Source organism: Centruroides vittatus, unplaced genomic scaffold (assembly GCF_030686945.1).
Source record: "Centruroides vittatus isolate TY-2023 unplaced genomic scaffold, ASM3068694v2 contig_2433, whole genome shotgun sequence".
Taxonomy (NCBI): Eukaryota; Metazoa; Arthropoda; class Arachnida; order Scorpiones; family Buthidae; genus Centruroides; species Centruroides vittatus.
In genome coordinates, this window is record NW_027121533.1 from 274,185 (window position 1) to 290,524 (window position 16,340).

At 27.2% G+C, this 16,340-nt stretch overlaps 1 protein-coding gene across 3 annotated transcripts in view; it reads left to right on the forward strand.

Moving 5' to 3' along the window:
- Window positions 1-16,340, forward strand: part of Sulf1 (Extracellular sulfatase Sulf1) — a 107,989-nt gene that overhangs the window by 49,758 nt on the left and 41,891 nt on the right. For all 3 annotated transcript variants that reach the window (XM_067265751.1, XM_067265750.1, XM_067265749.1), the window contains 6 exons: window positions 751-926; window positions 3,197-3,325; window positions 6,015-6,083; window positions 8,042-8,177; window positions 12,771-13,023; window positions 14,639-14,766. In XM_067265751.1, coding sequence (XP_067121852.1) covers window positions 751-926; window positions 3,197-3,325; window positions 6,015-6,083; window positions 8,042-8,177; window positions 12,771-13,023; window positions 14,639-14,766 — 891 coding nt within the window. The remainder of the gene's footprint in view (window positions 1-750; window positions 927-3,196; window positions 3,326-6,014; window positions 6,084-8,041; window positions 8,178-12,770; window positions 13,024-14,638; window positions 14,767-16,340) is intronic.

The window sequence follows — 16,340 nt, forward strand, 5'->3', positions numbered from 1 at the left end:
GAATTATTCATTAAAAAATTATTGAAAAATGATTCCTGTTTTTAAGTGACAGTTTAACATGTTAGTTTTGCTTTCCAGACTCCAAACTGATAAGGCTGCCAGCATCTGCATTAATTAGTTAGTAAAACTGGTGGCAATAAATAATTTAAAGTGGTGAAAAAAAAATTTAAAACTGGTGAAATGGTTGGCAATTTTTTAAAATTTTCCAGAGTGACCCCAAATAATAATGAATTGGATAAATAAAGTTATTTTATAGTTTATATAAACATTTTTCAAAACAAATTGTCACTCCAATATTTTAAAGGTTTTTGTTCATTTGTAATTACAGTTTTTAATTAATTTTTCCCAATCAATTTATATTAAAATCAGTTAACATTTGTTGTTTCATGAAGTAGAAATAAGCATGATTATAATTGTATTTAAACATTATTTTTTGATATCAATAATAATTGTAGAGTGATATGAAAATTTTTGTATTTGATTTAATAAATTTACACTGTAATTTTTGTGTACGTATTTTGTATATACACTTTAAATATTTTAATTACTGCCATAATTTTAACTTAAAAGCAATTAGTAAATTTTGAAATGCTGTGTACATAAATTTCATTAAATATTATTTTTATTTGTTAGTCTTTGAAAATTATCAGATAAATATTTGTTAATATTTAATAAACTAAATTTTAATTTGATGATTTTAAGGAAAATATGTTTGTATTTTTCCAAAACTTTATTAAATTTTTCCTATAGCTTTATAAAGAGTTAAAATTGATTGGAGAACTTGAAAATACATACATCTTCTACACTTCAGATCATGGATATCATTTGGGTCAGTTTGGATTGGTTAAAGGCAAGTCTATGCCTTTTGAATTTGATATAAGAGTTCCTTTTTATATTCGTGGACCAAGAGTGCCAACAGGTGTCAGGTAATTATTTTAAAGTTTTGTGCAGTTTATAAACTGATTAAACATTGTTGTAGATTTCAAATTATAAGAAAACATTAATTGGTCAGTATATTCATATATACCCAGTGTATCCAAAAGTTTAATTACCAGAAATGGCCAGATTTCTATAAATCTTTGCACTTTCTTGACTTGATTGTCCACACAACTTGTGTGCCGAAGTGTTGCCTTCAATGATCACACTGCCATTCTAAAATCAAGAAAACCTCTGAAAAACACTAACACAAATCAAATAATCATTTCCATAGACTTGTTGCATCATTTGATATATTTCTTTTACTGTTTTGTCAAGTTTAGAATGGAATTTGGTATTTACTCTTTGTTTCACTTATCATTTTTTCAATTAATATCAAAAAAGGCTGTTGTTTTTGACACAGTTACTTTGATTGAATCAATTGAAATTTTGATGTTGACATTGTCTGCTTCGTAAATGTCATATTTGGCAATGGATGGTACATATACAAAAATTTTTAAAAATTCAATTGTCAAAATTTGACAGACAACTGAATTTATCAGTTGATTATTTAGAATTGAAAATATTGCCGCGGCTCACCTTTTCCACCGTGTCATTCATGGTGCAGGGGTTAGCGTCTTTGCCTGTCGGAAGGAGGTTCCTGTTTCGAACCCCTTTGATGATGTTTTTTTTGTATGTACGTTCTCTAGATCTGAGAACACATGGTAATTTGTTATCATTTACATATTCTAACCATGTCCTCACAGTATATAATTGCGAGCTCTCAGGTTGAGGACAATTATTGTTCCAGCACTGCAAGCTGCAGCAGTTGCACGTTCTCTGAGTGAATAAACACCACTTTGTGTTCCTAACGACTGGTTGCCGTTTGTCTCCGCAACAATATGATTTCCATTTTTATAAAAAATATTAAATTAGCTATAAATATAAGAACTAACTAAAGTATAGTCATGCTTTGTTGAATCTTTAATAAAGTATTTATTACATTGAAGTCCACTAAAAGTTTACTTTATGCCATCTCAATAACAAGATGAATTATAAATTTGTATTGTGTATCATATGTATACTTGTATATTTTAACATGGATAACTAAGTACACTGTTTTTAATATTTATCAGATAATCTGATTACTGATTTATGCATTAAGAAAGTTTAAGAGTATTTTTTTATTTAGAATATCTGAAATTAAGGAATTTTTGGATAAATGTTTTTTAGACATTAAAATAAAATAATAAAACTTGAGAAATTTCAAAAGATGGGAAAAACTGGTTCACATTGATATAAAAGAAATAAACATAAATTGAAATATAAAAATGCTGTTAAGCTAAATTTGATAAGTATTAAACTTATTTTTTTTAAAAAAATTAACTTTTTCTGAAAATCTTTGAGTAGATTCTGGTTTCCTCATTTATTGAACATTAATATTAAAATATATAAATTTTAATAATTGAATTAATTTTATATTTTTATGAATTAACAAATTTACTTTTTATTTATTTTTTCGCTTTTAATTTAGTGTTTTTTTTGATTTTATTATAATATACAAAACACTTAGTTTTTTAGTTATAAGCATTTTCTACATTTATAGATTATTATTATTAAAATTTATTGAGATCATAAAGTAATAGTATTACATTGGCAAACTGATTATATTACATATTTAAAGTTTATATATAATAATTTTATATAATTAGAGAATGACAATATATAAATTTTGGAATTAGATTTGATGTATATGTATATAAGCTGATTCCAGTCCCAAACTTTTTTAAAACTTTTAATTGCAATTAAGTTTAAAGAAATTGTGAATATTCTGTGATTATTGAAAGCCAAATAATTTTTTGCTAAGCATTGAAATTGTATTTATTTTATGTGAACTAGGCCTATACAATTTTAAAAACATACATGTCAATCTCATTATCATTTTCATGAATAAGAACTCTAGATAAAATAATAATTCTTAAGGTACATTCTTTGTATATATGAAAGACATCAAAGATGATAATTTTTGTTTTGTATTCATAATAAACATCTCTAAGCCCGATGAGTATATAATGAATTACCAACGATCGCCTTAAATATCGGGCTATAATCTGGCTAATTAAATGATTGATATAAAGTAATTTGTTGCTAGAGATAGACATATTTTTTGAATAATTGAAGTTAAGGTTTATAATGTAAATAATTAATTCTTTATAAACTTTTAACTTTTTTATTTTAATATTAGAAATAAGTAAATTAACAAAAACTTGTTAATTTTTAGGATACGTGATATTGTTCTGAATTTAGATATTGCACCAACATTCCTCGATATTGCAGGTGTTCAGGTTCCAGAACATATGGATGGAAAGTCAATTCTTCCATTGTTAAAAGATGCCTATAATTGGGTTGTGTAAGTATTTATTGTATTATATGTTTATATGATGTAAAACAGTTTTCAACTTATAATTTTATTTGTAATATATTAATTACTAAAATTTTATAAAATATAATGATAGTTTGGTTGTACAATCAATAGAAATGTACTAGTTATAGTAACAGGATAAGTGAACTAGTGGCATGTACACAGTGAAAGTAATTCATATAATTTAAAAAAGAATAATGCAGAATTTATAAATGTAAGAAGTCTTTTTTAATTTCATAGAAAAGTGAACTAATGGTGTTTACATTGTAAAAAAGCAATTCATGTACAGTAAAAAGAATAATGCTGAATTTGTGAATGTCTGGACATTTATTAAATTTATACTGAGGAGGGCCAAACAGGTAATTTGGCTAAAATGTACTTTGTAAAAAAGTTAAATCAATGGAAAATAAAACACTTTTCCGAATGTAAAAATTCTCATTTACTTGGGTCTCTGAAGTCAGTGGCAAATAGAAGGATCATTATTTGTCATCTCAACTGCACTAATTTAGTGATTTAAATAATTTAAAGAAGCCACTGTTTGTAGTTTTACGATAATGATTACTATTGTAAATTCAAATTAAAAATTAAATTTATCATTAGATGACAGCCTAACCACCTACCTACAGCCAAATTGCTTTACATGTAATCATTAAATTAGACTTGTTATAGCCCAAGTAATAATCCCACAGTGATACCTTGGTTTTTGTTGACTTCGGTTATCATTGGTTTCAGTTTTTGTCAATTTTTTCTATGAAAAATTTGTCTTGGTTTTTGTCGGCATGCCCACATGACATAGCTGCTAATTTTGTAAAAACAAAGGGCAACCCACGCATTTTCCTGCTCAGTGTGGCATTGTTTCTCATTGTGTGAGCATTACCCCATGCATCTAGCCAAACAATTTCATTACTTTCTTTTCCCCTTTGCTCCATCCTGTAACCAAAGAAAGTTTTCACAGCCAGCATCCCTTCGAAGAAGAATGCCAGGAACACGATTGAGTTGAAAGAAATCATTGAAAAATACGAGAATGGCATTAAGATTGCTGAAATCAGCTGCATGTACGGGAAGTTGCCATCCACAATAAGTTCCATTGTGGCAAAAATGGAAGCAATAAAAGAGGCTAATGTAGTGAAAGGAGTAAATGTGCTAACGAAACAGAGATCACAAACAATTGAAGATGTTGAACAGTTATTATTAATTTGGATCAATTAAAAACTGTTAGATGGTGATTCTGTTTTGGAAGTCATTGTATTAGTCTTTTATATTCATTTTATATTAATTTCTTATTGTTTTTAGTATTGATCACTATATTTATTTTCTATAAAATGTATTTTTGGTATGTATTTTTGAGTGTCTAGAACAAATTAATTAGATTTACATTTATTCATATGGAAATAATTGCCTCTGTTATCATTTGTTTTGGATTTTGCTGATTGTTTTTGGATGGATTATTGACGAAAACTGAGGTATTGCTGTATCTGGTTACAAATAGAAGATGGTATTATATAAAAATTTTAACATTGAGCAATAAAATTAATTATTATATAAAAAGCTTTTGATAATTTTATTAACTATTATTATTAATCATTTATTATTTTAAATGTAAATTTCTAATATTTTATGCTGTTTTTCAAAGTTGCAATGTTGTTCTTATTTTGTTCATCAATAAATTTTTAATTGATAATTAATTTTTATAAAGACTATACATTATGTAATAATATAATCATTAGAAGTCACTGTTAGTGTTAAATTCTATAATGTTTTAATTGTTATAACTAATATCAGTTTAGTTATTTATGTGAATTTCTAATAATACGAGGCATGTTCAGAAAATAAGTGTACTAGATTTTTTGCCCGAAATTGTGGTTTTGAATTTTTTGGCAGATGGGGAATTGGTGTGACGCCACTGTGACGATTGTCTTTTTGACTCAGGTGTGTAATGAGCCACCTTTGTTTCATCTCCAGTCACAATAGAGCTCAGAAAATCCTCACCTTCCAATTCAAGTCACTCAAGAAACTCGCGGGTGCTATTGACCCAATTTTTCTTGTGCTGCTCTGTCAGCTGTTTTGGGACCCATCTTGTGCACAGTTTCTGGTATCCCATCTTGTGTACTGTTTCCAGTTTGCCTCGTATAAGAGAGTTCTGGAGGTTGTGGAAACATTGCAGAAATTTCATCTACTGTCAATCAGAGGTCTTCACGAACAGTTTCCTCGATTTTTTGCACCAACTCATCAGTCAAAATGGAAGGTCTTCCACTCCTCTGTTCATCATGAACATTTGTTCTGCCTTCACTAAACTTCCTACACCACTTAAACACACTTGTTCTGTTCATAACACCTTTGCTGTAAACTGTTTTGATTCACGAAAAAATTTTGGTAGGTGTTATTCCTATCGCAAGTAGGAAGCGGATCACAACATGTGGCTTGCACTTGGCAGGATTTCTTACCGACATCTTTCACGCAACTGGACACTACAACATGAGTTTACGTACTACCATGTTCTTGCGATGCTCGCTTTGTCAGGAGATCTCTCTCTGCCACTTAGTTTTGCCAAACCTCAGAAAACAAAAAACCACAGCCCATTATGGTTACAGTACACTTACCTTCTGAACATGTCTCATATAAATATTTATTTGTATAAGGAATTTCTGTTTTTAATTAATTCCATGATATTAATTAGATCTGGTCATAGTCATGGGGAAGTGAAGCATAAAAAGTCTTGGAGAGATACTTTTCTTATTGAAAGAGGGTAATTATTTTAAAATAATTTTCAAATTAATTAAGGAATTTTATTTTTAAAAATAAAAATACTTTATTCAAAAAATACTTTAGAATATTATTAAATATACTTCAATGTAAGTTATTATTAAAAAGATTTGATTACTTTCATAGATTTTGACTTAAGATATATATGCTATAATAAAATTTATTTTCTGTTGCAGTTATTAAAAATTAAGAGTCTGTTTCAAAAAATTTATATATATATATACCATGTTCTTGTATATATATTTGTATGTTTCACCTTCTTTTATCAATGAAATTGAATATGTATAAATATGTATGTATGTATGTATAAATATGTATGAATATGTAATATATCTATAAAATACATTTTATTTCAAGAAGAATGGCCAAAAAAATTCCAAAAGGGAATGAAATACATATACTGTATTTTCACGGAATGACTGGCAAGCCACATATAACTAGGATAGACCAACATGCCGGAAACCCCAGCGTTACTGGCATGCCTGTTAAACTGCAACTAAAAAATAAAATTAATCAGATCTAACAAAACTAAATATTAAAGAAAACATTTTTTCGATTATAATAATAGTATATTGTGCAATTAGTTTATAATATAGGCAATTATGTCGTGAATGGAAGTTTGGCACATGAGCAGAGTGAGTGGGCCAATTTCCATGAATGCCATAATCACTAATTATAAACGAATTGTCATATGGTATTTTGTGGCTAGACTACACCTATAACACTATACTTATGGAAATCAAAATCATGTATAAAAACAGTGCTTGCGGCACCCGTGCCGTAAAATTTTTTGGCATGGATGTCACAAACACTGTGTTTTTATACATGATTTTGAATTCCATAAATATAGTGTTAGAGATGTAGTCAGCCACTAAATATTATTATTATTATAATTTGACCAACTTAAAATCAGGAAGAGAGTTTTCGTTTACAGTGCAATAAAACAATTAATGTCTTATTGACTTTAGTAGTAGTAGAAGTTAGTCAGTGAGGGCTGCACTGTCCATCTACCCTGACCTTAAAAATAATACCTTTCTTTCAAATTTCACACAAAGCAGATGTTAATCAGTGTAAGTCCAGATAATTTACTGCCAGTTTCTTAAATTTAATGTTTATTTTAAATCAAATTGCAATAAACCTAAAAAAGCATTTTTATCATTCCACCAGTATTTTACATCATTAGAAAGAAGACAAAATGAAGAAATTAATCATAGCATTATATCAAAGACTATGATTATGACAGTTTTGCAAGTTTAGAATAAAAGCTTGTTAGTTTTTTTAATGCACCCTCTAGAGAGGGATGTATAATTTCACTTAAATCAGCATGCCATCATTCCCCAGGATAAACTGGCATGCGAGTTTTTACCATGTGGAAATATCTCGTTTCATGGTCTCCCAGATAGACAGACATGCTGGACATTATGCGAAAATATGGCCCAAACATCTCAAAACCCAACATATTAGCATAGCAATAAGCTAAATAATTAGTGGATTACATCAGGTTGCTTTTCCATGAAGTAATTTACTGTAATTGAGCAATATGTTTGTTCGCTGAACCACTGTATAATTAATTATACTTATCCATATAATTTATTCTGTTCACACAATTAACAAAATTTATTTAATATTATGTAGCATAATTATGGATTAATTAATGTGTTGTGGGAAATATACTTACTATTGAAAAAAAGGGATATATTTAATTTTGTGGAAAATTTCTGTAAAATGAATGAAATGATTATGAAAATGTTATGAGATTAAAAATTTGTTAGAATAAGATTTAGTGGCAACTTTTAGTTTTTAGCATACACACTATATGCTTTAACATGACATTGAAAATTATAAAATATTAGATAAATTATTCATTAAAGTTATATTTTTTATTTTTGCATGATGTTTATTTTCTTGTAGATTAAAAAATTTATTTTTTTTCAATATTAGTGTAATTACACCTGCAATGAGAAAAGCTTTGAAAGGACAACTTTCGTCTCCAACACAAACAAAACTTACAAAAGATGAAAGACTTTCAGTAGAATGTCAAAATGAAGATTTTGCTTCTCCTTGTAAACCATTTCAGGTAAATAATCTGTTTATTACTAATAAATTTTATTATTTGATAACTGTATTAAAAAATTATTATTTTTAGATTATTATAATAATATAAATGTAGGAAAAACATCCATAGAATTGCTAAGTATTTGACAAATAAGTTTACTTTTTCACATTTTTTTATGTAATTAAATAGATTTGTAAATCAAAGTTAAATATACAATATACAAAACAAATGAGGAGTATTTCAGTATCAGTAATTTGTGTGAAACAAATGGTTAGACAAATAATGAACAAAAGAGAATTTTTTTTAAACTTTATAATATGGCTTAAAGTAACAGAAGAGCATATAGTATTATTCAGGTAGAATATTGAACATTTTGTTGTTTTTTTAATTTTTTTATTTTTGTAATCTTACAGTAGCATTCTGATGAATGCATGATTACTGCCACTGTTACAACAAACCCATTTAAAGTCAAAAAAAAAAAATGAAACTATAAAGTTGCAAATAGCAACAAATACCATGAAAATTAAAATACAATAAAAATTACATTTAATTTGTTAAAATACATACATACATACATACATTCATTGTTAAAATACAATATAATTGATAAACTACATTAGTGTTTCATGAAGGATAAAATACCTTCTGCAGTATGTTTGGAAAATATGAAATTCCTGATACAACTGCTTTTTGATTAATTTAACAATGTTTGGAGACTGATAGAAAAATTAACTCTATGTAAGGAGTCTAATGAATGGTGTTTCAATACAAGTATGATTAGATGAATTAAAAGGTAAAGCATAAAAAAAATATAGTATTTTAAACCCAAAATTTGTTTAAACTCTTTAAACATGAAATCAGCCAAAATCAACTTAATCTGTTTAACCCTTCGTCACGCGCCTAGTGCCGATTCGGCACCAATCGATTTTTAATTAGTTCGTGTAAAAATTCTAATTGTCTGAAAAATCTGAAAAAATTATTACCTGTCTAATTTTTCTTCAATTTTACGATGCGCAATTCATTTTTTGCTTAAAGCGTTCCGTTATTTTTAATTAATTATTGGTGTCAAATCGGCACTATGGTGCGCGTTATCTCGGATTTCAATTTTCAAATTTCCCGCCAGTCGTTGTTACTAAAAATAGCTGCAGCGGTGGCGCGCGCGCTTCTTTGTTTATAATCGCGTTATTTCAAAGTGAATTACTTCTAATAAACTGAAATTTGACCGGAAATAATTTAATTTCTTACAATGGTGTTTTTTAATTATTTTATAAAGTGTTTATGACACCATCACAACATTTCCCTGAGTGGAAGAACACAATTAGAAAGTTAACACTATATGAACGTATTCATTTTTTATGTTACCTATTTTTCTGTATTTTTTTTTTTTTTTTTTTTTTCTAGGTTAGGCATACGGGGTTGCTTTCACTGATTTAGCAGACAGGACCTTTTGGATGCAGTATCCAACATATATAATATATAATATTATATATATATAACATATATAATATATATATATATATCAATAAATGTCGTTCATTTGTTGGATACTGCATCCAAAAGGTTCTGTCTGCTTTAGTTAAAGCAACCCCATATGCCTAACCTAGAAAATAAAAAAATTAACTTTTTTGCACACTCTAATTATAATTCTTGCAATACAAGATGTACATAAAGTTTTAGCATTATATAATGTAAAATGTATAAACGAACAATAGAAATGAATAATATATAATATAATTTTTTTTTAATATTACCAATTTATGCTGTTTATCTTAATTATTATTTATATAAATCTTGTATTGAAAGTAGAATAGATGTATAAAGCATTTTGGTATTGTATAAACATTTTTTTCTATTATATTTTTGTTCCGTTTTTTTAGTTTTTAAATACACTCAGTAATTAATATATATTATTCCTATATAGATTTATTAATTATAATAAACATACACTATTTAATATTATATTAAAATAACACTCTCTAATTAACATCTGAAATGAAGAAGTAATTGAATCGAGTCCTACTGCCATCTTAAGTAACGCACGACAGTAATTAATTGATTCTGAGCACGTCGCGTTGCATCAATTTAAATAATTTATAAAAATTAAAATTATAAATATGTTTACAAAATAATTGACGATATCTGTTTGCAATAATATTGTAAAACACACTGTAGTTATAGTTTAGCATTTCTGATAACTTTTAATAAATATTTGAATTTTCATATATTTTATATATAAAAATCTAAGAAAAAAACATAAATGTGTAAAACTTAATAAAAAAAATATCTGCAACTTCATAACACATATAAGTATGAGAATCCATCAATAAAAAATAGTTAACAATAATTAAAATCGAGAAAAAAAATAAAACTTTCAAGGTAAGGTAATTTCTGTGGTAAAATGTGAGGTAAGCGATCACGTGACACCCTTCTCCCCATCTTCTGTAACCAAAACAGTTGAGGTTGAAATAAAAGCCTTATCACCAGTAGAAGTAAAAACAAACATCAGCGCGTGTCTAGGGCAATAAACTTGAACGGGAGCAAAGATGAAACATGACACTTTGTAATTTATGCTAATTACCTTCTAATATTAAAAAATTAAAATCATCAATAAATTATGATGAAATTAAAACTTTTTTGACTGAATTTGATTACAAACATATTAATAAACTGAATTAAAGTAAAAATACCCGTTTTTCGACGCTAAATTTTTATTAATTAATTTTTTAATTTGGTGCCGAATTGACCGAGCGCGTGTGACGAAGGGTTAAGATGGAATTGGCTGAAGGAAAAGTTGTTTGACTGGGTTTGCTATGCAAATTCACCTTATAGCCTGAGGTAAAAACAATTTATCCTCCAGGTACAAAGAAAGAAGTTTCTAGAGCTTAGGGTTAAAGTATTTGTAAAATGGTATTGTTTATTTTGTAATATTTGTACCATATTTTTGCAGAACGACTGGCATGTTAGACTATCTGGGGAATCAGAAAATCAGATATTTCTGTATGTTAAAAATTGGTGAATGGTTGCATGCTTGTTTAAGTGAGATTATACATCCCTCTGTAGAATGCACGTTATAAAAAACAAGTTTTTATTCTAGAACTGTGAAACTGTCAGCATTACATCAAAAACTACAATTATATGTTTAATTTCTTCATTTTGTTTTCTTTCTAATGAGTAAAATGCTTGTGGAATTCCAAAAATGGTGTTTTTATTTGTGTGTGTGTGTGTGTATTTTATTGTTGTTCCATTCAAAAACACAATTTACAAAGAGTTTCTTAAATTTAATCTGTTTGTTTTTATTTTATCTTACACTGATTAATATTGGCTTTGTGTGAAATTTGATAGGAAGTTGTTATTTTTAAAGTTGGGGTGGATGGTCAGTGTAGCTCACACTGACTTACGGTTGCTGCCACCACCACCACCACCACCAAGTCCTTAATTGTTTTATTGTCTTGTAAACAAAAACTCTTCCTGATTTTAAGTCAGTCAAGTCAAATTAATGTTGTTATTTTATTGCATTCAGAAGAATGTTTTCTTTAACATTTAATTAACAACTAGTTTTGTTAGATCTGATTAATTTTATTCACTGGGTGATCAGTTAACCATTCCAAGATCTTGTTTGTTAACCGATTATCAGTATACCATAGATTTTTGTGGTAATTTGATTAATTTGTTCCGGAGGCTCTAAAAATAAATAAGAAACTTTCTTACTATGTTTATTTACATGTAATAATAAACTAAAAGCAATGACTCCATTTTTTCATGGATGACACATCTTTGTTTCTCAGATGCAATTTTCATTATTTCTTTATCTGCTTGAGTCTTTTTGATTGTATCTTTCTTAGCTAAGATTGTATCTACTGTAGACCTGTTGAAGTAATATAGAATTCTTGACACTCCACTTTTTTTAGGCCCCATAATTATATCAGTTTTCTAAATAAAAAGTTCAGAAAAGCAACTTACAAAAATTCAGAGAACAGAAATTAACTAGTGCAAAAAAAAAATTATGTATACAACTATGAAAGTCTCGTTCCTTAAACCATGTATAGATACCATTAAAATGTAGTTTTACAAATCTTAAATGTAACATTGCTTCTTCTTGTGTTTGTTCTGCTAGGTGTTCATTATCTGAACATAAAAATCTTTGCAAAAGTGTTTGTTGTCTAATTTGTTCAGTCTGAACTGTTTAACCGATCACCCACTGTATTTTAGTCATAGGTTAACTGGCATGCTGGACTACCCTGTTTTTATGCAGCATGCCAGTCATTCTGTGAAAATACGGTATTACAAAATAAAAGATACTCTTTTATTTTGTAATACCATTTATTTGTAATATTAATGTAAATATTTGTAAAATACCATTAAAATAAGTAACTCTTTAAAGTTTTTTCAGAATATATCATACTGAGTTTTTTTATGAAGTAATTAAATATAATTATTTTAAAGAAAAATTTGGAAAGTTAATCAATCTTAATTTATGTAACCATTTATTCATGTGCTTTGTTAAAATCTCTTCTATGTAAATTATGATTACATTACATTTGAAAATTTTATGTATATTTATTTAAAAGTCTTATTCTAATAAATAAATAAATAAATGTAATTCATTTTCTGTAGAAATGGGAATGTTTTCATGATGGTTATCGTTGGAGAATTCGGAAATGTCGTCTAGGCTATTATTCTTCTTTGAATGGACATAGCTGTACATGCTCAGATACATCAGACAGTGAAGAAATATTAGACAGTGATAAAATGACAGAAGTACAGAAACGTTCTCAGCTTAAAGCATTTAGTTTCAAAAGACAGAATAAAATGGATGCATCAGAAAAACGATTGCAGAGGAGATTTTTGAAGGAACATGTAAGCAAAGGTAAAATATATGATTCACTTTGTGTATATTTTAGACCGTGGTACATCCATTACTAGAAAATGATGTATTTCACATTTACCACATAAATTTAGTAATCTTAATTATCAAACAAAAAGTTACAGAATGCAATTAATCAAACATCCATCCAGAACGGTTAAGAACCTGATGCATCAAAAACTGATGCAAGCCAGAAAGGGTTCGAAAACGTTTGTTTTTTTCAATTTTTGTTATCAACACCATGAATGGTTCCATGTGCAGAGTTATTGTTACAAAATACACTATCTTATAGCATTTTGTAGAAATAGACTCAAAGAACATCACTATACACAAAAAGAAAATTGTCATCTTTTTATGTTGTTAAACTACTCATATAAACTCTTTTTATGTGGACAACCTTTTCATCCTAAAGTTGATTTTTTTATATATATCTGTCATAAATAGTAAAAATTATCATCATAATTTTCTGCAATTAAATTTAATTATTGTTAAACTTCATTTCTGTGTGCTTTTTTCATAATCACATTTTAAATTTCATTATTTCAAGATGATGATGAAAATTTAATTATTCTTAATAAGAACTAAAGGTTAATTGAAGAAACAAAGTTATTGATCAACAGTATTAAATTTTATCAATTATTTATGGCCTTATTTTTTAGCACAGAGAAAATCTTAAGAATATAGTTGTAATTTAAAACCATTTGCAATAGTTTAGTACATTGCCTCTCTCAAAGAATCTGTTTTTTGTATTTATTTTTACATTCAATAAGTGGTCCCTGTATAATCAGAATTGCTGTCATCTTTTATTGAGAATTTTTTGAATATTCACAGCTTTCAGTTTAGACCACGGAATTATGATATGCAGGATTTATATCTAAATATTAGGTTTTACTTTTGTATAAAATTTGTTTGAAATGTTAACATTGTTTTTGCATACCTGTAATATTTTTATCATGATAAAAAGAGAGGGATTATCATGCTTTATGGTGCTTTTGAAGTATTCTATAAGTATGGTGCTTTGTTATAACTAAATCTATTTATTTTCAAAATTAATTTTTCTCTTGAGTTTATTGCACTAGTTTTATGAATTTTTAATAAATTTTATGATTTTTATGAAGAATAGAAGAGAATTCTTACAATTTATTTTGTTTAGTTATTCAAAAAATTGAAAACTATTGAATAAATCTGGATGAAAAATCCCTGAAAGTATCCATATTTGTATCTAGAAAGTGCATACAAATAATTTTTGCAATTCATTCTTTATAATACAACAGAAACAAAAAATATGCTGTTCAGCTAACCTTTCTTTTAAAGCTTCTCCCAACCGAAGCATGTAAATCTACTAAAAATTTCCTTTACCACTAGTTAAAATTAAAAATTTTATTTGTTAGTTAAAGATATATATATATATATACACACACACTCTTATGCTTATGAAAATATAATTTACAATTAAATATAAAATAGTTAATTGCATTCAATTGCAGATTTTTATTTTGTAGTAATAAATTAACAGTTAAGTAATTTAGTAACATTTTATGATATTTAAATATTCTACGAACGTTTTTTATTTCGAATTCATCATTTCTATTTAATGTAAATAAATTTCTTTTTACAGAGTTTAAACCGGTATTTATTGGATCGCGTCCTCGTAGAGATCTGTCAGATCACAATGAAATGCAGTTTGATGTGGATGGAATTATTCAATTATCTCATTTATTAGACTTGACAGTTAATGAATATGAGGTGAATTGAATTTGTGAGTATAAAATTTGTGGAAAATTAAGAATACTGATTTATTTATGAAATTTTAAAATAAAAATTCAAAAATTTTTAAGAAAGTTTGTTGCTGGGCCAAAAATTCTTCATAAACACATTTAGGTTATGAATTCAAGTCATAATTATTTATTTAATTATTAAATTTATAAAAACATAAATACTATCCAGATTTACAAGTTTAAAATAATTGTTTTTAATGAAATAAAATTTTTTTAAAGTTTTTATATTTGAGATAGAAGTTAGCTTTTGATTTTACTTCAAGCTTTATTAATCAAATTTTGTTTTAGAACCCAATGTGATCAATAAAATTACAGAAAACTGTTTAAAATAATTTTTCAAAAAAGGTTTGTTTATTTATCATTGATAGGAAAAGTCATGTAAAGACTAAAGATCTCCACCTCCCAGATAATAAGCAAGCCCAAAAAAATATATAAAAAAAGAAAAAAACAATGATTAATACAACAAGTAATATAAAAACCCGAATACAAAAAAAGGCTAAGCATAGTATAAATTTCGTTCACAAATATTTTTAAACCGAGAAAAAGTAACATGTAAAAAAAGAATCAATATTAAACCTGCTTTGTGGTGATCTTATTTTTACTGTATTTCACAATCTATAAATCTATAAATTTGATAAACTGATCGCTAATTTATAAATGTCTTTGGGGTATTTTTAAATGGAGCCAATTAGACTGTATAAATCCATTAAAACATTTGAAGTACAAAGGCGCTGATTAAAATATTTAATTCTTTCTTTAAAATCAGGAAGACCCAGTCTAGTTGTGGCAACATTTGGAGATTGAGTGTTGGAAAGGTTACAAAATCTATTTATAAGCAGATATATTTTATAGAGTTCCTTGGAAATCTGCAAAGCATTATAAGGTTAGTGCAGTGTATTCCTTGAAAATTTTGTTTAAAAGGGTGGGGCCACCATGGCTAGAATCAGTAAACCATAGTCAATAACAGATTGGAAGTTTGCTAAGAAAATAGACCAAATAATGGTTTTTGAGGAAATGGGTTTATAGAAACTCCAAAAGATACCCTGATGTATGGTAAGAGATTTTATTATTTTGTCTATGTGGCTTTTAAATGTGAGTCGAATCCCAAATTATGCCAAGGTCATTAACTGTAGAAATGTACTTGATATTGTCTGTGTTAATAGTCAGTGTAGGTTGAGGAGTATTGCATAATAAAGAGTAGCTAGTGACAACAGTTTTCTGTGGACTGATTCTTAAATTGGCTTTAGCAAGAAGAGTTGTTAGAAATGCAGATCAGACTGAAGTGTATCGGGATTGTAATTAATTAATGATATCATCGGCATGGGTAATTGTCGTTGATTTAAGTTGACTTAATATATTGTTAATATAAACTGAAAAAACAATCTACTTAAAATCGAGCCTTGTTGAATACTACAGGTTGGAGCAAAATTGTAAAATTCATAATTGCCTAATTTAATTTTATAGGTATGAGATAAAAAGTAATTATTTAATCAGGAGCAATAAATAGGGTCTAAATTAAAATAATCATGGAGCACAAAGAAG